The 24,973-nt window shown below is 41.8% G+C and overlaps 1 protein-coding gene across 2 annotated transcripts in view; it reads right to left on the minus strand.

Moving 5' to 3' along the window:
- Nucleotides 1-2,337: 2,337 nt before the first annotated feature.
- Nucleotides 2,338-24,973, minus strand: part of lamp3 (lysosomal associated membrane protein 3) — a 42,065-nt gene continuing 19,429 nt past the window's right edge. The window contains exon 6 of one of the 2 annotated variants that reach the window (XM_063045670.1): nucleotides 2,338-2,993. In XM_063045670.1, coding sequence (XP_062901740.1) covers nucleotides 2,857-2,993 — 137 coding nt within the window. In that variant the 3' untranslated portion in view covers nucleotides 2,338-2,856. Of the gene's footprint in view, nucleotides 2,994-12,071; nucleotides 12,841-24,973 lie in introns of those variants that run through there. The other variant, XM_063045671.1, reaches the window with a different exon arrangement.

The raw sequence follows: 24,973 nt of genomic DNA on the forward strand, positions 1-24,973 counted from the left end.
TACCAGCTCTCCCCTCAGTTTCTGACATTCCAGAGTAAACAACCCAAGTTTGTCCAGCTTTTCCTTATAACTCATTATCTCTAATCCAGATGGCATCCTGGTAAACCTCCTCTGCACCCTCTTCAAAGCCTCCACATTATTCCTGTAATGGGGTGACAAGAATTGTGCACAATATTCCAAGTTTGACCTTACCAATGTTTTATAGGAATGATTCTAAACTCCATTGAATTTCTAAAGATGAACAATGCAGCCACTATCTTTGTAACTACTTCACTGTATGCTTTGATGTACACGACAAATAAAGCTAGTCTTTACCTTTTAACGCAATCTTGGAATTTCTTGATGTTTTTTTAAAATCAGAATGATATTATCACAATCTACAATCTGCTGTTCCAGCGTCTCTCACTGTAAAATTACCATCAAGGCAAACAACCAAGAAATGTAGCAGAACTTGCCAGGCACATCTGAGGGGCAATTATGGAGGCAACAATGTAAAATATGTGCTTGCTAAAACAGGAAAAGCATCATGCTTCAGTTAGATCTAAACAATTCCAAAACCAAGATATCAGATTAAAACTCCATTGTCCTGTCACATTGTGTTGATTAGTGCTGAGCAGTTAAGACAGTAAACGGGAAGCAGTGAGGCCAAAGACAGGTAATAAACAGAAGGCAACTCAACCCAGACTGCTAATACTCATCTAATTCATATTAGGCAGTTCCTGGGGATCAAGGATGATATACTTCCAATGTAGTTTTGTGGCCTCTTGGGTGAAACGGTTAAACAATTTCCCTTTTTGTCCTGTAGATTAACTCCACTCCAGCAGTGGAATGGATGAGAAAGATAGAAAGCAATATTCGGAGATGATGCAGCCATATTTGATACCAGGCAGCATTTAAGATTCTTCTTCCGTTAAATCATGGCTTGCATCTCATTGTGTAGCAGATGGAAATGAGTTTCTGCAGCCAACGGAATTGAAAAGCTATTCCATAATCAAACACAAAGATTTGGGGAACATCACTTTTGCCATCAAGAGGAGGACCTTGGCAATGATTTCCCCTTTGAATGTTAGTAGGGTGATCCCTCAGTAGTCGCCATGATGAGATTTGTCACCTTTTTCTGAAAATCCTCGGGATTCGAGTCTCTTAACATGTCTACCTCCTCGTAGACTTGAGATCAAATTGTAAATTGGTGCCTGACATCCGTGTTTTTTCCCCCAGTTCTATAACATGCAAGATTTTCTGGTCTAGAGTCCTTGTTGTCTTTTGGTTGTCATCAACTTCTCTGATGACTTGTCAGTCTGGGGTGGCAGTGACTGGACTAGATATTTTGCTGTGGGTTGAAGACGAGGAGCTCCCAAGTGCAGAATCCTTCTCTAGTTTATCAAAGTTTTACCCACACCTCCTGCAGTAGCACTCACAAAATGCTGGGCAAACTCATCAAGTCAGGCAGCATCAATAGAAGGGAATACAGAGTCAATGTTTTGGCTTCCTGGACTTGCTGAGTTTCTCATGTATTTGACCATCTCAGTGTCTTTTATGAGGTAATCTCACTCTTGGACCTCAGCAGAATAAGACTTTAGGTCATAGACAGCCCAGACCTCTTACATTGTTCCCAACCTCTATCTTGTCTGTAGGTTAGTTTTTCTGTGGACATCATATACCCACGGACCTGTTACTTACCCTCCATCCTCCATGGGGTAGACTTTCCAAACCAAGGACACTTGTGTTTCCAGTTAATTAAGAGGTTCCCAGTTATTATGAGTGAACGAAACGTGGTCCTTTTGGACAGAGAAGCCAGGCTTCATTATTGCCAATTACAACAGGTATTAGGGTAGTCCAGTTGTTGAGGAGACTCTGCAGCCTCTTTTGGATGAAGGTTGTTAGCTTGGCGGTGAGGTGCCACTTAACAGTTCCTCACAGCCTCAGATATTTATTTTTCTGTGTCAGTATTTTTATTGCCAAATGTTGTTTTGAGACCAGCCTAACTGAAGATTAGGCTGCAAGGCACGGAATGAGGTCCAGAAGGTAAGTGACACCTTGCTCCAAGTTTCAGTCTGCTTGGGCATCCATCATCAGGGGGCCAGATGAAAGCTTGAGGAATTGAGGCGCTGTGGGCAAGTGCCCTCCCCCCATCCCCATGCTTTGGCAGCAGAGGGCCTGGTTGCCAGTGGTGAAATGAGTAAAAGGGATGTTCAAGAGGCAGAATTAGAGATTCTATCCCTCATAGTTGAAGGCTGACTTGCTGCTTATTTTTTAAAAATTTATTTTTCTAAATTTGAGATTGTTTTCCAGATTCTACATTCAAGCAATTCCGGAACATGAACAAGCTAAAATTTTAAACAACAAACAGCGGCAAGCTGACTGAAACAAGGCCATTTCAAAATGCATAAAATAATTACTGGAGTTTGACATTTCTGATAGATCAGGATTAAATATTATTTACAATGCATTTATCTAAAAGGAATTTTGTATTGAAACATAAGACAGTGTGATCAGTTATTAATTTTTTTAAACATTTTAGCAAATAGTAAATGAAAGTGTTCAAAATGCATATTAATAAAATTGGTTTCAAACAGAGAAAGACTGTTACGACAAAGGCATTAAGCTACATGATATTAATTACTACTCATTTCTAAAAATAGAAATGCAGAAAGTATAAAGTACAACAGCCGAAAATCCCAGCTTGAAATGGAACTCCAGTCCTCCACCAATATTTCTATATGCACATCTATGGCAATCTCCAGGTGCACTGAATTGGGTGAAAATTTGTTTTTTGGCCAAGACGCACACCATCTATATTAATGAGAGGCAAAGTAAACCAAAAAGCATCTTCAGAACAAAACGTCATTTCTCTCCTCAGATTCGTTGATAGCCTGCAGCTCGGGTCCGTCGACTGAGCAAATACACGACGACTGTAATAATGATCAGCACAGCAAGAGCTACTCCAAAGATGATAGGAAGTACACTCTTATAGTCCACGAAACATTCCTCTGCTATAAAAAGAAAAAGGGACAAGTAAAGCACCATTCTATTATTTCTTTAAAACAAAAGTGATTTATGAAGTAAATGTGTTGGTTTAATGACCTTCCCAAATGCACCAACCTGATACACTGGGCCTAGATATTGCTGAGTAGGGTACTCATCACACGGGTTGTCCATAAGCCAGGCAAGCTAGTCCTTGAGGTGAACCACTACTTACTGAGTTGCAATGAGCTTCAGTATCACAAAACACCCTTGCAGTAGACTTACAATTCATCTTCAAATCTTTGATCTTTAGCTAAACCCTGGACCTTGTCTGCCGCCTGCTTTACGTCTCTCGAAGCAAAAACAGAACTCATGAGAACTGCCTGAACTGAAAATATTCTCTATTTCTCTTTCCGCAGAAACTGCCTGACCTTCTGAGTGTCTCCAGCATTTTTTTGTTTTTATTCTTATTAGAATTTTTAGTCTTTTGATTTCCCTAATTTTTCAATGCTTTTTGATATTCAAAGATTTATAACCATGAAAATTAAATAACAAAAAAGAATACACACAAACAATTGAAAATATTAAACCAAAGCCCAAAATTAATAACTTATCCTATTCTTCTGCTCTTTTCTCACTGAAACCATGGGGCTTACATACTGTGCCAGATTCCAATCAGAAGCTAGCATGCACACTGATGAATCTCAACAAGCTCCTCCACTAACCAGATTGTGACTTCTGCATCTATACTGGAGTCCCAGATTTCCTGGTGCACCATCTAGAACAGGGGTCCACGATGTAATAAAGATTGGAAACTCCTGATGTAGAATTCCCAGAAAATGAGTAATATCCTTGCTGCTAACTGCTACTTGCTTCATAGCCACTGCCTAATGGACAGAACATTTCCAGCATTTTCTGCTTTTATTTAAGATTTCCAGTATCTGGAGTATTTTATTTTTGAACCTTCACATAATTGCATGTTTAATTCATTAGAAATGCAATGTTAGGGGAAAAGGAGCATTTGGAAAATGGAAAAACCTTAAGTTTTATAATTGATTTATCTACATACCCTACCCCCCTGACAAAATTACAGATGTAATTTTAGCCAGACTGATTAGAGCTGCAGAGTGTGAACTTCAATTTCTTGATACCCCATATTACCTATGCTGCAATTTGACTTCAAGTAATGGGGAATAGCTCTTAAGTCAGACTCTCTGTACATTTTTGTTTAAGGTTATAACATTTATTCTTTATAGTATTAATTTCCTTTGTTTTCCCCTTTCAGCTGGAATCTTTTGCTTCCATTTATTTGTAGAAGCCTCAATTCATCCCACAGGTACCCCATAAGAGGTCGGGCCTGGATTTTAATCAGTCTGCTGGGAAGCCGCATGGTAGCTTTGTAGTTAGTGTAACACTTTACAGTGCCAGCGATTAGGATTCAATTCCCACCACTACAGAGAGTTTGCACATTCTCCCTGTGATCACACAGATTTCTTCTGGGTGCTCGTTCTGGTTAGGGTGAGTCAGTTGTGAGCGTGTTATGTTGGTACTAGAAGCATGGGGATACTTGCAGACTTTGACCCCCCTTCCCCTCCAAGCATATTCTCAGACTGTGTTGGTTGTCGATGTTTTTATGTACAGTAAAAGGAAAGGTACATCGCATCCAGAGTTCCTCCGGTTAGCGGACTATTTCCCTCCATGCCTCTCTGACGTAGTGGGGAACCGCGTACGAGGTAGGTTACAGCAGTGGTTTGCCATTGCCTTCTGCTGGGTGAATTTCCAAAGAGATCACTAGCTCGTACCCCAGCACAGATGAAAAGCGTGCAGGGGAGCCGGCTGGATTCAAACTCAGGACCTTCCGTTCTGAAGTCTGGCACTGATGCCACTATGCCACCAGCCAGGTCTTATGTACAGTACAGATGACAAATAAAGCAAATCTCTCTCTCTCTCCCCGCCCCCCCCCCGATGAACATGTAGTTTAGGAACAGGCATAGACCACTGAGCCCGTTGTATTTGCTCCAGCATTTACTAAGATCATGGCTGATCTGACGAAAGCTTCACCTCCATTCAATCTTAAACCTTCATCCATAGCTTATCAAAAATCCATATACAATAGCCTTAAAAATATTCTAAAACTTCTTCCTTTGGGAAGGATCTTCAACACTCATAATCTTCAAGAAAAAAAATGTCCCTTTTGCCTTGAATGAATGAGTGCCATTCTTAAAGAGTGACTCTGAGTAACCCATGCATTACGGACAGGCTGTGTTCCTTGAAAACTGTCTGTCTTTAAATGTTCCTGTACCAACCCTTCCCCTACCCCCACCCCTTTCAATTCCAAGAGGAGACCTCTTCCTACAGGAAGCTTCTCCCTCAATAGTGCTGTTCTTGGAGGTGGAGAGTCTACAGACAAGATAATCCTGATTTTATCATAGGCAGAAAAAAAAAGGGTTATTGTTCAAGTTAACCAGAAACATATTATATTAACACTTACAAAAAGCTGGAGTAACTCAGCACGATCGGTCGACGTTTCGGGCCGGAACCCTTCGTCAGAATCCAGCCCAAAACGTCGACCAATCTTTTCCACGGATGCTGCCCGACCTGCTGAGTTCCTCCAGCTTTTTGTAAGTGTTGCTTTGACCCCAGCATCTGCAGATTATTTTATGTTTAACATATTATATTAATTGATAATGTATCGTTGTACAAGAATCAATACAAGAGACTTCAATCAGTTTCTGAATCAAATCCTTTAAGTAGCCTCCCGCACTGAGCTGATAGTTTGGAATCATTGTAAACTAATTTAATTCTCTCTGCATTGGTGTCCCCAGATTTGGAATACCTGACTTGTGGACACTCCGCATATGAATGTTATTAAATTGACAAATCCTGCATATGTATAAATAGCAGAACTCATTTCCTCTCCATTTTATTAAGGATATTGTAGATTAATTGTCCATTCTCTAATGCCCCATTGTATGGGGAAATGGTAGAATCCGGGGGAGAAGATGGGAATTTAGGAGAACGGGATACAGGGAATACTAGTGAAAGAATGGGATTGTCAAGTGAGTTTGTGTAGAAATAATGGGGAGAAAATCACTGAAACGGTGTGAAGGCCTAACAGCAACAGGCAGATTCTACATATTGCCCAACCTGTTTGGTCCTCCAGAACTCATCTTAACCTAAGATTGCCACGTACTATTCTCCCCAGTTTTGATCTCGACCAGGGGTTCCCAACCTGGGGTCCACAGATGCCTTCCTTAATAGTATTGGTCCATAGCATAAAAAAGGTTGGGAACCTCTGCTCCAGGCAGTCCACGCAGCTTAAGCCAATCTATATAAAATAAAACTCGAAGAATTCAGCACTCAGAACTTGTGCTCCACAGGCAGACTTCCAGACCATCTTATGACTTTGCACCTTGTCTATCTGTACAACATTCTCTGTAGCGGTTTTCTCATAATTTTGTATACCTCTATAAGATCTCTCCTCTTCTCCAGCGCTCCAGGAAATTAAAGTCCTAACCTATTCAACCTTTTCTGTCCTAGCAACATCCTTGTTAATTTTCTCTGCACTCCTTCAAGCTTATTTATACTTTTCTTGTAGGTGTGATCCAAAACTGCACACAATACTCTCAATTTGGCTCAATAATGTCTTGTACAACTTCAAAATAACACTCCAACTCCTGTACTCAATGGCCTCATTTATGATGGTCATTGTGCTAAAAGCTCTCTTTACTAACCCATCTAAGTGATATTTCTTTCAAGGAATTATGCAACTGATTTCCCAGGTCCATAGGATTTACCACACATCTCAGAGCCCTACCATTCATTATGTAAGTCTTACTTTTGTTTGTCCTCCCAAAGTTCAATATCTCACACTTCCATCTGCCATTTTTCAGCCCATTTTCCCTTATGGTCAAGATCACACTACAAGCTTTAAAGTCTTCCTTGATTTCCATTATGCCTCCGATCTTGGTGATCATCTGCAAATTTGCTGATGCAGTTTACCATATTATCATCTAGATCATTAAAATAGATAAGCAACAACAGGCCCACCAATAATCTTCCAGGCACACCACTAATCACATGCCTCCAGTCAGAGAGACAATCATCTACTACCACTGCTAAACCAATGTCATATCCAATTGATTACTCTATTCTGAATGTTAAATGACTTAAACTTGTGGTCCACCTCCCAGGTGGGATTTTTTATAAGGCCTTGCTGGAGTCAATGTAGACAATGTCCACTACCTTTCCGTCATCTACCTTGTGGTAACGTTAAACAAGTTTGGTTAGACACAACGTATTTCCTTACTGACTGCCCCTAATCAAGTCCTGTTCTTCCAGATACCTATATATCTTGTCCCTTGTAATACATTCAAATAACATAACTTGATAAATGACGTCAAGCTCACTGAACTATAATTTCCTGGCTTATTCTTAAGTGCCTTTCTTGAACAACATTAGCTATCTTCCAATCCTTTGGCACCTCATCCATGGCTAATATCTCTGCCAGAGCCCCTGAAATTTCCACACTAGCCTCCCACAAGGACTGACAGGACATGTTGTCAGGCCCTGGGGATTTATTCACCCTAATTTGCCCCAGGACAGTAAGCACATTTTCCTCTGTCATCTGGATATGGTTCATGACCTTATTACTCTTCTGCCTCAGTTGTATAATCTTTGTTTGTCTCCCAAGTAAAATTAGATGCAAAAAATTGATTTTAGATCTTCATTTCTTTTGGCTCCATCTATAGATGACCACAGTGATTTTCAGGAACACCAATGTTATCCTTTGCTGTTAATATACCTGTAGAAATCGTTGGGAGGTCAGGCTGCTCCTATGGAAAGAGTAAAAGCTAATGTTTCAGGTCTGAGACCCTCAGTTGCAGAAGAAAGAAAACAATTTTCAGTTGTAGAGAAGGTGGGTGAGGGATAGGTGGAACAAAGTGAGACCACTTTGTGATTTAGAATCAGGTTAGATTGAAAAATTGCACCTAAATTACACTGATGTATTAATAACAGAAACAGCTAGTTCTGAAACAGGTAAGCAAAAAAGTAAGTTATCTGATCAAGGAACATTTGCTATAGAACAGTACAGCACAGGAACAGACCCTTCAGCCTACAAGGTCTGTGGTAAACGGATGCTGAATTAAACTAATTATCCTCTGCCTGTACAGGATCCCTATCTCTCCATATTCATGGGTCTAACAGCCTCTTGAACACCACTATCATATCTGCTTCCACCACTCCACCTGGGAGTCAGTTCCAGTCACCTAATATTCTCTGTGTCAAAAGATAAAATTGCTTTTCACATCTCTGTTAAACTTTCCCATCCCCTCTCAACTTCACTGCACGTAGCTGACATGCCCATCCTGGGGAGAAAGATTCTGTCTGTTCTATCCTTGCCTCTCATGATTTTATAAACTTTTATCAGCTCTCCCCTCAGCTTCTGACTCCAGAGTAAACAACATGGGTTGTCCCGCTTTTCCTTGTAACTCATGCCCTCTAATCCAGGTGGCATCCTGGTAAACCTCCTCTGCACCCTCTTCAAAGTCTCCACATTATTCCTGTAATGGGGTGACAAGAATTGTGTTCAATATTCCAAGTTCAACCTTACCAATGTTTTATAGGAATGATTCTAAACTCCACTGAATTTCTAAAGATGAACAATGCAGCCACTATCGTTGTAACCAATTCACTGCATGCTTTGAAGTACGCGACAAATAAAGCTAGTCTTTACCTCTTTACCTCAACCTTGGAATTTGATTAGAATTTATCAGAATTATATTTTGTTATAATCTACAACCTGCTATTCCAGTATATCTCTCACTGTAAAATCACCATCAAGACAAAGAAATGTAGCAGAACTTGCCAGGAGCTGTAGCAGGGATATCTGAGGGACAATTATGGACGCTACAATGTAAAATATGGTGGAGGAACTCAACAGAAAAGGCAATCTATGGGAAAGAGAAAACAGTCAATGTTTTGGGCCAAGATCCTTCATCAGGAATGGGAAGGAAGAGAAGGCAGAGTATGAAGGTGGAGGAAGTAAAGAGCTGGGAAGTTGGCAAAAGAGATAAAGGGCTGGAGATGATGAAATCTGACAGGAAAGGCTGGAAAGCCATGGAAGAAAGGGAAGGGGTGGAGCATCAGACAGAGATGATGGACAGTTAAGGAGAAAAGGTGAGAGAAGGAAATAGAATTAGGGAATGGTGAGGGGGGTGGGGAGGGGCAATTACCGGAAATTCAAGAAATCAATGTTCATGCCGTCAGGTTGGAGGCTCCCCAGATGGTATATAAGGTGCTGCTGCTCCAATCTGAGTGTTGCCTTGTGGCAGTAGAGGAGGCCATTGACTGACATGTTGGAATGGGAATTAGAGTTGAAATGGGTGGCCACTAAGTCATACTGCTTTTTGTGGTAGGCGGAGTGAATGTGCTCTGCCAAGTTTTCTCCCGGTCTACACTGGGTATCACCGTTGTACAGGAGGCACTCCCCCTTCCCTTTCTTCCATGGACTTCTGTCCCCCTTCACCAGCCGCTTATCTCTTTCATGAATCAACTTCCCAGCTCTTTACCTCACCCCTCCCGCTCTCCTGGTTTAACCTATCACCTGCCACACTGTACTTCATTCTCCCCTCCCCGCCCCCCCCCCACTTTCTTACTCTGACTTCTCCTCTCCCTTTCCAGAAGAAGGGTCTTGGCCCGAAATGTCGACCGTTTACTCTTTTCCATAGATGCTGCCTGGCTTGCTGAATTCCTCCAGCATTTTGGCCATGTTGCTTTGGATTTTCAGATTTCACAGGTTTTTTTGTGTTTGCTATGTAAAGTATGTGCTTGTTAAACAGGAAAAGCATCATGCTTCAGCTAGATGTAAACAATTCCAGAACCAAGATATCAGATTAAAACTTGTTAGTCCTGCCAGGTTCAGTCATGACTGGTGCTGAGCAGATAAGACAGTTGTAAAGCCCTGGTTAGAATTTCTGCTGTTATGCTGTAGGTATTTCAGTTTAGCAGCATGTGCAAAAACAGTGTGTCCTGCTGGTAGTGTTTTGGTTTTGGCTAGAAATAAGAAGCCCTGCTGCTCCATTTAAGAATGTTGTGTCAGCCAATTAGGATGGCGGAATCAAGAAGTTTGAGAGCAGGGTGGAAAGAGATTTATGATGGACCTCAGGGTGGTTCGAAGTTTTTTGGCAGGAGCTGTGGAGAGGACAGGAGGGAAGATGGCAGCGAATGCCATGGGAAGGAGCATCCCCATTGCACAAAGTGCTTTCTGCAGATGAATGGCCTCAGGGAAGGGCCAATACTCCTGAGAGAGCGCCCGTTTGTTCAAGATGGATTTCGAGCAAAGTTCAGAATGTGGTGTGCGCTTTCATGCAGACCGTGTGAGTGAAAAGACAACTCCAGAACGAACTCCAACTTTATGTGCATATTTGGACTGGTGTACTATAATGGACCCTTTTAATCTTCTTACTTTCTTTTTCCTACTTACTGTTCGATAAAGCTGAAACTTGTAAATACTCTTTTTTTGTAATTTTAAATTGTGTATGACCTGTTATTTCTTGCCGACCGACAATTGTGTTTTTGCAGTATGTTCACAGCATTCGCTGAAATCAAGGTTTCTTTAAATTTAGGAACATCATGATGGCCCTGTTTGGCTGAACCCCAATTCACGTTGACCCGATACGTATATTGTTTATGAAAGCTGGCCTTCTCACCGAGTCCCGCGGCTGGTAGCAGAGCCAGATAATGAGCGACGTTTGTGCTCATGTATGTATCTGAATGATATATCCATTCAGAAATCGGAAGGCAGAGGGGAAGAAGCTGTTCTTGAATGGTTGAGTGTGTGCCTTCAGGCTTCTGTACCTCCTTCTTGATGGTAGCCATGAGAACAAGGCCTGACCCCAGTGATGATGATCCTTAATGATGGACGCCGCCTTTCTGAAACACCTTTCGGGACGTACGGAGGCTAGTGCGCATAATGGAGTTGACTAAGTCAACAATTCTCTGCAGCTTACTTCGATCCTGTGCAGTAGCCCCCTCATACCATACGGTGATGCAGCCAGTCAGAATGCTCTCCGCAGTAGAACTGTAGAAATTTAAGAGTGATTTAGGTGACACACAAAATCTCCTAAAATTCCTAATGAGCTATCACTGCTTTCTTGCCTTCTTTGTAGCTGCATTGATATGTTGGGTCCAAGTTAGATCTTCAAAGATATTGACACACAAGAACTTGAAATTACTCTCTCTATCCACTTCTGATCCCTCTATGAGGACTGGTGTGTGTTCCCTCATCTTATCCTTCCTGAAATCCACAATCAGATCAATTGTTTGGTCTTACTGACATTGAATGCAAGGTTGTTGCTGTGACACCACTCAACTAGCTGATTTCTCACTCTGGCACGCCTTCTCATCACCATCTGAAATTCTGCCACCCATAGTTGTGCCATCAGCAAATTTATAGATGGCTTTTGAGCTGTGCCTAGCCATACAGTTATGGGTGTAGAGACAGTAGAGCAGTGGGCTAAGCACACATCCCTGAGGTGTGCCATGTTAATTGTGGGTGAGCTGGAGATGTTATTTCTGATCCATGCAGATTGTGGTCTTCTCGTTGGGAAGTTGAGGATCCAGTTGCAGACGGAGGTACAGAGACCCAGGTTCTGGAGCTTTTCCAGCAAAACAGTAGGAATGATTGTATTATATACTGAGATGTAGTCAATAAACAGCATCCTAACATAGGTAATTGTACTGTCCCGGGGATCCAAGGCTGCGTGAAGAGCCAATGAAATCGAGGACACCATAGACCTATTGTGGCAATAGGCAAATTGCAATGGGTTCAGATTCTTGCTGAGATGGGAAATAATTCTAGTCATAACCAACCTCTGAAAACACTTCATCACAGTAGATGTGAATGCTCCTAGACGATAGTCACTAAGGCAGATCACATCCTACTCTTCTTGGGCACTGAGGCACTGTGCGCAAGAGAATTTGCCCTCTGTCCTCCCTCCCATGCCTTGGCACCAGAGGGCCTGGTTGCCAGTGGTGAAATGAGTAAAACGGGGATGTTCAAGAGGCAGAATTAGAGATCTTGTCCCTCATAGTTGAAGGCTGACTTGCTGAGTATTTCTAACTTTTTTTTATTTAAGATTTTTTCCAGCTTCTATATTCAGGCAATTCCAGAACATATACAAGCTAATGTATTTCAACCAGCAATTTTAAACAACAAACAACAGCAAACTGACTGCAACATGGCCCATTTCAAAATGCATAAAATAATTACTGGAGTTTGACATTTCTGATAGATCTGGATTCAATATTATTCACAATATATTTTTTAAAGAAAGAAATTTTGTACTGAAACATAAGACAGTGTGATCAGTCATTAATTTGTTTTTTTTACATTTCAGCAAAGAGTAAGTGAAAATGTTCAAAATGAACATCAATAAAATTGGTTTTAAACAGAGAATGACCGAGTCACAACAAACAAAGGCATTAAGCTATATGATTTTAATTACTAATCATTTCTGAAGATAGAAATGCAGGAAGTATAAAGTACAAAAGCTGAAAATCCCAGCTTGAAATGGAACTCCAGTCCTCCACCAATATTTCTATATGCATGTCTATGGCAATCTCCAGGGGCACCGAATGAGATGAAAATTTGTTTTTTGGCCAAGGCTCGCACCATCAATGTTAATGAGAGGCAAAGTAAACCAAAAAGCATCTTCTGAACAAAACCTCATTTCTCTCCTCAGATTCGCTGATAGCCTGCAGCTCGGGTCCGTCGATAGATCAAACACACAGCGATTATGATAATGATCAGCACAGCAACAACTGCTGCTATGATATGAGTAACTCTCCCATAGTCCACAAAACATTCCTCTGCTATAAAAAGAAAAGACAAGAGTAAAGCACCATTCTATTATTTCTAAAAATATATGAAGTAAACGTTTTGGTTTAATGACCTTCCAAAATGCACCAACCCAATACACTGTGCCCAGATACTGTTGACTAGGGTACTCATCACACGGGTTGTCCTTAAGCCAGGCAAGCTAGTCCTTACTACTGCATCACAAAACACCCTAGCAGTAGTCTCATCATTCATCTACAAACTTTTGATCTTTAGCTAAATCCTGGCCCTTGTTTATCATCTGCTATGCTCTAAACCTCTCAAACAAATCTCTTTTATTTCTTATTAGAATTTTCTGATTTTCAATTTTCCTAATTTTTCAATGCTTTTTGATATTCAGAGTTATGACTATTAAAATTAAAATTACATACCTTTCCAAAAATAAAAAAAATCAAAAACGAAGTTAAAAATTGAAAATATTAAACGAAAATCCCAAATTAAAAACTTATCCTATTCTTTTGCTCCTTTCCTACTGAAACCCATGGGGCTTACATACTGTGCCAGATTTCAATCAGAAGCTAGCATGCACATTGATGAATCTCAACAAGCACCTCCACTAACCAGATTGTGACTTCTGCATTTATACCGGAGTCCCAAATTTCCTGGTGCACAGGGGTCCCCAACCTGGGGTCCATGGTGTATTAAAAATTGGGAACTCCTGATGTAGGATTCCCAGAAAATGAGTAATATCCTTGCCTCTAACTACTACTTGCTTCATAGCCACTGCCTAATGCAGCGGTCCCCAACCACCAGGCCGCAAAGCATGTGCGACCGGGCCACGAGCCGCGAGGGAACGATATGATTCGGCAATATGAAATGATATGAGTCAGCTGCACCTTTCCTCAATTCCCTGTCACGCCCACTGTTGAACTTTAACGCAAATGAGGTCATCAGTGACCCAAGACTTGCAAAGGAATGTGTCCGTGACCCATTTGTGAATGTTTCCGGTGAATCCTCCATGTCAGCGCGGGAAAAAGATCAACTCCTCAATTTGCAAATGACGGTGGGCTGAAAAGTATGTTTGACATAACATCTCTGCCGGCATTCTGGATCAAAGTCAAGGCTGAATATCCTGAGATAGCCATAAAAGCACTGAAAACGTTGCTTCCATTTCCAGCATCATATCTCTGCGAAGCGAGGTTTTCTGCAATGAATGCAATGAAAACTAAATTGCGGAATAGACTGGACATAAGGAACCCCCTTCGAGTATCGCTGTCTCCCATCACCCCTCGATGGGACCGTGTTGTTGCAGGAAAACAAGTCCAGGGCTCCCACTGATTCAGCGATATTGGTGTGTTTCAATGATTTTATATGTTCATACAAGGAAAATATGCACTCTGTGTTTAATATCCAAACGTTACTTAAAATGTTATGATGCTATTGACTTATAATTCAGTTATCCCCAACCTCCGGGCTGCGAAGAATGCAGCGGTACAGCAGTAGCCAGAACACACCCAGCACATCTTTAAGAAAAAAGCTGAAATAAACAAGCTAATTAATTAGGTGCCACCCGGCACATAAATGTCGGCCCAGATCAGAGGCGATTGCCAATTGTGTTGCCTCTGATCTGGGCCGACATTTACGTGCCGGGCGGCACCTAATTAATTAGCTTGTTTATTTCCGCTTTTTTCTTAGAGATGTGCTGGGTGCGTTCTGGTTACCGCTGTACCGCTGTATTCTTCGCGGCCCAGAGGTTTGGGACCACTGTTATTATTGACTTATCACTATATTCATGCGAGGAATATATGCGCTGTGTGCTTAATATTAAATTCATTAGATAAAGCCCTTTAGAAACGAAATTGAGTGTAATTAGTCACTCATAAGTGACATCACCTATATTCCGGTCGTGATTAACACCCACCCTGCCGGTCGGCAAGAATATTGTCAATATTAAACCGGTCCGTGGTGCAAAAAAGGTTGGGGACCCCTGGCCTAATGAACAGAACATTTCCAGCATTTTCTGCTTTTATTTAAGATTTCCAGTATTTGGAGTATTTTACTTTTGAACCTTCACGTAATTGCATGCTTAATTCATTATAAATGCAATGTTAGGGGAAAAAGAACATCTGGAAAATGGAATAACCTGAAGGTTTATAATTGACCAGAAGACCACAGTCTGTGCAGATTGGTGATAACATATCCTCCTCGCTGATTATCAACACTGGCGCACCTCAGGGGTGTGTGCTTAGCCCACTGCTCTATTTTCTGTATAACATGTGGCTAGGAATAGCTCAAATACCACCTACAAATTTGCTGACAATAGAACCATTGTTGGTAGAATCTCAGGTGGTGATGAGAGGGCGTACAGGAGTGAGATATACTGACTAGTGGAGTGGTGCCACAGCAACAAGCTGACACTCACGTCAGTAAGATAAAAGAGCTGATTGTGGACTTCAGGAAGGGTAAGACGAAGAAACACATGCCAATTTTCATAGAGGGATCAGAAGTGGAGAGAGTGAGCAGCTTCAAGTTCCTCGGTGTCAAGATCTTTGAGGATCTAAACCGGCCCCAACATACCGATGTAGTCATAAAGAAGGCAAGACAGTGGCTATCCTTTATTAGGAGTTTGAAGAGATTTGGCATGTCAACAAATACACTCAAAAACTTCTATAGTTGTACTGTGGAAAGCATTCTGACAGGCTGCATCACTCTGGTATGGAGGGGCTACTGCACAGGACAGAAAGAAGCTGCAGAAGGTTGTAAATCTAGTCAGCTCCATCTTGGGTACTAGCCTACAAAGTACCCAGGACATCTTTAGGGAGCAGTGTCTCAGAAAGGCAGCTTCCATTATTAAGGACCTCCAGCACCCAGGGCATGCCCTTTTCTCACTGTTACCATCAGGTAGGAGATACAGAAACCTGAAGGCACACTCTTAGTGATTCAGGAACAGCTTCTTCCCCTCTACCATCCGATTCCTGAATGGACTTTGAAGCTTTGGACACTACCTCACTTTTTTAATGTACAGTATTTCTGTTTTCGCACATTAAAAAAAAATCTATTCAATATAAGTAATTGATGTACTTGTTTATTTATTATTATTTTTTTCTCTCTCTCTGCTAGAATATGTATTGCATTGAGCTGTTGCTAAGTTAACAAATTTCACATCACATGCCGGTCATAATAAACCTGATTCTGAACTACATACCCTTTACCACTCCACCACCCTCCCCAACAAAATTACAGATGTAACTTCAGCCAGAGTGATTAGATCTGCAGAATGTGAACTTCAGTTTCTTGTTACCCCATATTACCTATGCTGCAATTTGACTTCAAGTAATGGGGAATAGCTCTTTAGTCAAACTCACTGTACATTTTTGTTTAAGGCTATGACATTTATTCTTTATAGCATTAATTTCCTTTGTTTTCCCCTTTCAGCTAGAATCCTTTGCTTCCATTTATTTTTAGAAGCCTCAATTCATCCCACAGGTACCCCATAAGAGATCGGGCCTGGATTTTAATCAGTCTGCTGGGAAGCCGCATGGTAGCATTGTAGTTAGTGTAACACTTTACAGTGCCAGCGATTAGGGTTCAATTCCCACCTCTACAGAGAGTTTGCACATTCTCCCCGTGACCACACAGATTTCTTCCAGGTGCTCCAGTTTCTTCCCATATTCTAAAGATGTTCTGCTTAGGGTGAGTCAGTTGTGGACATGATACAGTATGTTGGTTCCAGAAGTGTCAGGATACTTGTAGATTTTGACCCCCCCCCCGCCCAAAGCACATTCTCAGACTGTATTGGTTGTTATGTTTTAATGTACAGTACAGATGACAAATAAAAACAATCTCTCTCTCTCCCCCCTATGAACATGTGGTTTAGGAGCAGGCGTAGACCACTTAGCCCGTTGTACCTGCCCCAGCATTTAGTAAGATCGTGGCTGATCTGACAAAAGCTTCACCTCCATTCAATCTTAAACCTTCATCCACCGCTTATCAAAAATCCATCTACAATAGCCTTAAAAATATTCTAAAACTTCTTCCTTTGAGGAGAATCTTCAAGACATAATCTTCAGGAAAGTTTGTTCCTTCTGCCTTGAATGAATGCATGCCCATTCTTAAAGAGCGACTCCAAGTAACCCGTGCATTATGGACAGTCTGTCTTGTACCAACCCTTCTCCTACCATCACCCCTTTCAATCCCATGAGGAGATCTCTACCTTCAGGAAACTTTTCCCTTTATAGTGATGTTCTTGGGTGTGGATAGTCTACAGACAAGATAATCCTGATTTTATCGTAGGCAGAAAAGAAAGAGTTGATGCTTAAATTAACCACCTCAATTGATAATGTATCATTGTACAACAATCAATACAAGAGACTCTTTCATCAGTTTCCAAATCAAATCCTTTAAGTAGCCTCCTACACTGAGCAGATAGTTTGCCATCACTGTAAACTATTCCAAATCTGGGGACTCCTCTCCATTGGAGTCCCCAGATTTGGAATACCTGACTTGTGGACACTCCGCCTATGAATGATCGCCCATGTTATTCAATTCAAAAATCCCACACATGTATAAACAGCAGAACTCATTTCCTTTCTTCACTTTATTAAGAATGTTGTTGGTTAATTGTCCATTCTCTAATGCCCTATTGCATGGGGAAATGGTAGAATCCAGGGGCAAAGATGGGAATTTAGGAGAACGGGATACAGGGAATACTAGTGAAAGAATGGGATTGTCAAGTGAGTTTGTGTAGAAATAATGGGGAGAAAATCACTGAAATGGTGTGAAGGCCTAACAGCAACAGGCAGATTCTACATATTGCCCAACCTGTTGGGTTCTCCAGAACTCATCTTAACCTAAGATTGCCACGTACTATTCTCCCCAGTTTTGATCTCGGCCAGGGGTTCCCAACCTGGGGTCCACAGATGCCTTCCTTAATAGTATTGATCCATGGCATAAAAAAGGTTGGGAACCTCTGTTCCAGGCAGTCTGTGCAGCTTAAGCCAATCTATATAAAATAAAACTCGAAGAATTCAGCACTCAGAACTTGTGCTCAACAGGCAGACTTCCAGAACATCTCATGACTTTACATCTTGTCTACCTATACTGCATTCTCTGCAGCTGTTGCCCTTTTCTGCACAATTTGTTTTACCTGTGTACTACCCTAATGCACCATGTAATGATCTGGGCTGTACAAGCAATGTGCGAGAGAAGCTTTCACTGTACCCCAGTTAGTGACAATAAACAAATTCCAGCAAATTTATTGATACTGCAACACAACTAAGTGCACTTTTTATTAAAACTGGTAAACAATGTCTTTCATGTGAATTTGGTAAGAAAAAGCCTAACCAACCAGGCATGTTTAAGAGTGCAGAAACTGGGGCTCCATGTGTGATTCAAAGCAGGGGAACTGAACATCTGGAGAATGGAATGTGCTGGAACAAGAGACTTAGTTAGAATGAAGCAGGGTTCCCAACTTTTGTATGCCATGGACCAATCCCATTAAGCACAGGGTCCACAGCATACAAAGGGTAGGAACCCAAGGATTGGAAATTGCCTCCACCTGCTTTGGTAGATGTTGAACCATGAGGATTTCCAGATGATCAAATAGCAGATCAGAATTCTGCATTTCCCAAAATGCTGAGGAATACTCTTTCCACAGATGATGTTGTATATGCAGAAGGCTTCCATTATTGTTTCTATTTCAAGTTTCCAGGATCAGGATATTTTGATATTCAGCTAATGATCAATTGCTTGCCTTACACTTTCAGATTTCCTTCTTTCCCTTCATCTATCCATTTCCTACAGCTTAAAATGACTGCTTTCGAACTTGGTGCTGAAGGAAGGGTTTTGACTCATGTAAATGCTCAGCAGACGTTGCTCAGAGAATCTTCAGCATAGTTTTTATTTCCCCTATTTTAAAACAAATTCATAACCCCGAGTAATAACTACTCTTTTATTTAGGGAAACACTGGAATAGGTTCAGAGATCAATAGTCCAACTCCCAAAATCAGTTGGCCTTAAACATCCATGTACTAGTTTGATTAAACATAATTTAAACTCTGCTAGACATCTTCGACCCAAAGTATTAAATAGCCTGTTTTTCATGGATTCTACCAGACTTGAATATTTCCAGCATTGTTTTTCCTCAAATTTCCAGCATCTGTAGTTTTAATTTTCAGACGTGGGGGGTCTGCTTTCAATAACTCATTAACAAAAAGTATTTATTTATACATTAAAAAATTTTAACAATTGTCAACTCCTTTAAAGTGTTAAACACCAAGAGACCATTTTTGATTTTAGTATTCAACTACATAATTGAACAAGGCAGAACTGAAGTAGGTCATTCTGATGGCAGCTCTGCCATTCAACCACTTGTTGAACTATCTACATATTGATTTAAGAAACCCTCCTGGATGCACGTAACATACTCTACCCCATCTAAACCACTTGCTCAAAGGTGGCTGCAGTTTGTGTTAAGGAAATGGAGCCCCCAAGACAACAACCCTTTTGTTTTTACACACCTTTCTTTAATCTGCCTGTATACATCTTCCTCAATGTCCCACTGGCTATTGGGGGATCTGTCATTCAATCCCAGAGTGATTGCACCCCTCCCATTTTTGACTTCTACCCATATGACCCAGTGGACAAACCTTCCTTTATGTCCCCTCAAATGCAGCTGTTATATTGTCCCTGATTAGTGCAACTTCCCACCTCTCATCTCCATTTCTAAAACATTGAAATCCTGGGACATTAAGCACCCACTCCTGTTGCTCTCTCAACGAAGTCTGTGCAATGGCCACAACATCATAGTTCCATGTACCAGTCTATGCTCTCAAGTTCAACCTTTACAACCTCTTTGTGCATTAAAATACAAACAGTTCAGGCTACCTGTCCCATTATATCTATTACTTTGCTCCTGTGTTTTGAAACTAGTCCTGATGTCTACCTTCCTGTCCATCCTCCCACTTTCTGACCTGGTACTCTGGTTCTCATGTCCCTGCCAAAATAGTTTAAACCCTCCCGAGTAGATCTAGCAAATCCGGATATTGGTTCCCCCCTAGTTTAGGTGTAACACATCCCTCTTGTACAGGTCACCTCTGCCCCAGAAAAGGTTCCAATTATCCAAGAACCTGAAATCATACCCCCTGCATCAGATCATCAGTACTATCATCCTATTCCTGCCCTGACTGGTACATGGCACCAGGAATAACCCAAAGACAACTACCTTGGAGGTCCTGTTCTTCAGACTCTATCCGCAACTCCCTATTCTCCCTACACAGGGAGCTCTTTCCCCTTTCTCCCCTCATCTCTCGTGTCAATGTGCACCCTGACCTCTGGTTGCTCTTGATAATCATCTTCACCGCTGAAACATCCTCGATCCTAGCACCTGGGAGGCCACACACAACCCTGGTGTCTGTTGTGGCTACAGAATCTCCCGTCTCTCCCTCTACTATTGAATCTCTTACCACTTTTGGCCCGCCTGACATTACCTTTCCCTGCTGAACACCAGAGCCTGCCACAGTCCCACTGGCTTAGCTGCTGTCAGGTCTTGAAAGGTTAGTCCCCCAGCAGTTTCCAAAGGCGTATACCTGTTGCTTAAAAAAGTGGTTACAGAGGAATCCTGCATTGATTGCCTACTCCCCTTACATCTCCTGGTGGTTGTTCATTTACTACTGAGGCCTGCGCTCTGGGTGTGACCACCCCAGAAAAAGTTTCATCTATGAGGTTTTCAGTCTCTGGATGGTCTCAAGTACATCCAGCTCCTTGGCCTCAATCAGGAACTTCAGTTGGAAGGACTTCTCGCAGATGTAGTCACCAGGGAGACCATTAAGTACCCTGCAATCCCACATCTCAGGAGGCGCATTCTATTGCATTAATTACCATCCTGCCTACACCCGTTACACCTCCAATTTCTCACACTTGCGTTCCAGCCTGTGCTCAAAGCCGAATGGCCCATCCCCCAATGGCCCCTCCCTTCATTTTTATTGGCCCCTTGCAAGTGCCCAAGAAATTACAACTACAGCCTGCCAAATAGTTCTGAAAGGCCCCGAGCTCTTTTCAAAAGCTTGTGTTGCATTACCAACAAACGACTGCTCATGATGATTGCAGCCCACCAAGAATGGCAGGCTAATCTGAACAGTTAATGAACTTCATTTAAGAAGTATTCCATTCCTCCTACCAAAATTGAAACTCAACTCTTATATACCCCATCTGCCATTGTACCCACTCATTTCTCTTTGCGCGTGTCCTTGTAACATTCCTACTCACCTTTTGTATAATCACCTAGATAAGTTATATTATCTAGCAATGAGTGGAACTGTATTGCAAATAAGATCCTGCACCAAAATTAATTAGCTAGATGAAAGTGACTAGTTTATGGTAAATCCACATGGCTCCATCTTATGCCATAACCAGAGAAATTGCATTGTATATGCATTTCCACAATTACAAAGGTTCCCTATATACATCTTACTAGTTACATCCTCAAATTGTAAAGTTTGTTAATGCCTTTTGCCTTCTGTGAAAGGCTAACAAATGATTAGGTATGCTTCAGTAGTCTTTATCACAATGGAATTTCAGCATTTTCCAAACATTACTACTATTCAAATGGCTATAGTACACTTGCCCACACTCCAAGACAAGTTCAGGAAAGTTAGTGACACAAGAGACAGCAAACAATCTTGGAGGAACTTTGAATCAAGCAGTGTCTGTAGGGGTACAGGAAGTTTCAAGTCAGAACCGTGCAGCAAGATGTAGACAAGATAGCCCACAGAGAAGAGGGTTAATGGCAGGACAGGGGCCAATGGGCAATTGGAGGACAACTTCAAGTTCCTGGGTGTCAAGATCTCTGAGGATCTAACCTGGTCCCAATATATCAATGTAGTTATAAAGAAGGCAAGACAGTGGCTGCATTATATTAGAAGTTTGGAGAGATTTGACATGTCAACAAAGACACTCAAAAACTTCTATAGTTGTACCATGGAGAGCATTCTGACTGGTTGCATTACCCTCTGGAGGGGCCTCTGCACAGGACCGAAAGAAGCTGCAGAAGGTTATAAATCTAGCATGCTGGTGGTGATTCTGACTGAAGGGTAAAGGACAACAGGAAGACAGACCGTGTAGGAGAAGGTTGGAATCGGGGCAGGTGGATAATGAGAGAGAAAAGTGGGCAGAATGGTGCTGGGTAGGAGGGGAGAGTGAAGTGGGGACAGCCAAGATGGAGAAGTAGGAACACTAAAAGTACCAGTGCTAAAAATCAGATAAATAAGGTGATAATAGGGAAAGATGAAGGGCAGTTAGCACCAGTTTGCAGCTGATTTGTCCAATGAACTGAGCCCCCCCGTTGCCTACCATTTCAATTACCCTTCTGGTTTTTGCACTGAACTGTCCGTCTTCTGCCTAGACCACTGCCAGGTTCGAGCCCAACAAAGCTAGAAGGACAATACCTCATTCTGTCTGAGTGGTCTACAGCCCAATAGCAAGAACATTTAGTTGGCAAGTTTCAGGTAACCCACACCTATCTCCCCACCCCAACTTTCCTCTGGCTCTCTATTTTTGGTCCCTTTCCCACACCCTATCCGCTTTGTTTCATCCATTCATTACCCACACATTTTACCCACTCACTCACCCTTCCCCCACTCCAATTGCACCCAATCTTCACTGCCATTATCCAACCACCATCTCAAAATTCCACCTCAATGGCTCAATCCGCTCATTCTGTTTAGCAACAGGATGTTAAGCAAAATTAGAACAGTTTCCAATTGAAGACCCCTACATAGGTACATGGAGCTTAGAAAAATAGAGGGCTAAGCAGTAGGGAAATTCTAGGCAGTTTCTAGAGTAGAGTAGCACAACATTGTGGGCCAAAGGGACTGTAATGTGCTGTAGATTTCTGTGTTCTAAAACAAGCCACTGTATCAATTTAATCATGTGTTTTTTTGGTGTGTGCCTACACGCGTGCGTCTGCGTGTACGTCCATGATGATGTCTTTTTCATGGCTTTTTACAAGGTGCAGAGCGAGAGAGAGACTGTGTGGCGTGCACAGACATTTTCACAGTATTTTTCCCTTTTTATTTTAATGAGGTCGAGTTGCGATCTCGACACTCAACCCGGCATGGATGGAAAGCGTACACGGGAGTGGATCCGACTTGATTCGAACCCGGGACCTCTGCTCCTGGGCCAGCCCTTAATCATGTCAGTTTTGGAGGAAGAAGGAATTTGATTTTAGCCAACTGCCTCTTGAAACTTCCCCCATGGGGCAAAGTCTTCCTAACAGAAATTCAGTTGTATATGGTCTGTCAATGTTCAAGTTTTACATATAAATGCCAAAGCTTGGGGGGCGGGGGGGGAGGAGAGAGAGAATATTTGGTTAGCATTCACACTCCCTCTACTCAAGGTACTTGCATTAAGGGAGTGCCATAAAATCTTGAGTTTTTTTCCATCCTAATCATTATCACCAGTATTCTCTCCAATATGATCAAGAATTAATGCAGAAGGGACCAGATCTTAGGCTATGTCAACACTAGACCGGATAATTTTGAAAATGCCAATTTCGCGTAAAAACAATAGGCATACACACCAAGTGCTTTTAAAAAAAACATCACTGTCCACATTAGAACGGATATTTGGGCAAACTTCCTCCTACTGGGCATGCACAGGACACACAGAAAACAAGCGAAGGGGAGTTCATGGACAGTATGACCCAGCTGATGACGAACATTGAAAAACTAATTCTCAAGCAACACACATAAAATTGCTGGTGAACGCAGCAGGCCAGGCAGCATCTCTAGGAAGAGGTACAGTCGACGTTTCAGGCCGAGACCCTTCGACAGGACTAACTGAAGGAAGAGCTAGTAAGAGATTTGAAAGTGGGAGGGGCCTTGTAAAGCATCTTGTTAGATGTATAAAACATGTCTGCATCAGTGTTCTCTTGTATTTCCATACAATGTTACATTAGGTTGTTACACATCTATTGTCAGAGAAGCACTTGCATAAATAGGTAAACCACCTTTATACAAGCAAGGACAGAAAACAGGGCAAAGTGAGTATACTTATTTATTCAGTAAGCTAAGGGGCAAAGTATTTGGTGAGCACATTTCTAACTCCTCTGGCTTCCATCTCATTGCCGTCTGTTCTGAAGTTGTTAGGTTGTGTGGGGGGGGGGGTTCAAGAAAACAATAAAATGCCGTGCTGCCGCCATTTGTTCCGGCACGTCATGACAGCGTTTTTAAAAATATCCATTTACCCCACCCACACTGCTCTGCACAAATGGCGTTTTCAAACTTACACACTCTGCAGGGCGTTTTAGAAAACATCTGTTTTCAGGGGAGGAAAACGCCGTTTTAGTGTCGACGGAGGGTCAAAACGAAGAGAAAAAGCTTCGGTTACGGATTTATCCAGTCTAGTGTGGACGTAGCCTAAGAGTTTAAAGATTATTTTGGCTACTGGGTGCAAAACAAATGCCAATGACCTGAATAATGTAAACACTTCAACGGGCAAGGTCAGCAGCATTACTTCCATTGTCGAATGTTTATACTCAGATGAAAGATTCTGTAACAGCTGCAAATTGGCTGATTATGGGCATTTCCCTACTAAGGGCAAGTTCCTTGTTGGGCTTGAAATACTTCAGTTGCACAAATAAAAAGCAATCTTTTAGAACATGGAGCAGGCCTTCAGCCCACAATGTCTGAGCAGACTATGTCAATTTAAATTGACTATCTGCCTGTCCATGTCGCCCAATGTCCTGGTCATTCACATTAGTCTAAATAACTAAATGTTGCCAACATCTGCTTCCCCCACCTTCCCTAGCAGCTTGTTCTACCACTTGGAAAAACCATCACGCAAATCTCCTTTAAACTTTTCTTACCACAAAGCCAAGTCCTCTGGTATTTGATATTTGCATCTGGGGAGGGGGGGGCCTACGGGGGGGGGGGAAGAGACCAAATGACTGCCTACCCCACCGATGCCTTTTTTAAAAAACATACTCATCCAGTCTCCCCATTTTCTGAAGCTGTGGGAAGAAAAATCTCCAGTTTCATATCCCATATATAATTGATAAATGTACTTTGAATTTTTGAAAATACAGCCTGACCGATGTTTTGCCACTGCAGCACTTGCCAAATTAGACTCAGCACTCTGAGCAATGAAAGCAAGTACACCCTATTCCTTCTC

Source organism: Mobula hypostoma, chromosome 4, assembly GCF_963921235.1.
Source record: "Mobula hypostoma chromosome 4, sMobHyp1.1, whole genome shotgun sequence".
NCBI lineage: Eukaryota > Metazoa > Chordata > Chondrichthyes > Myliobatiformes > Myliobatidae > Mobula > Mobula hypostoma.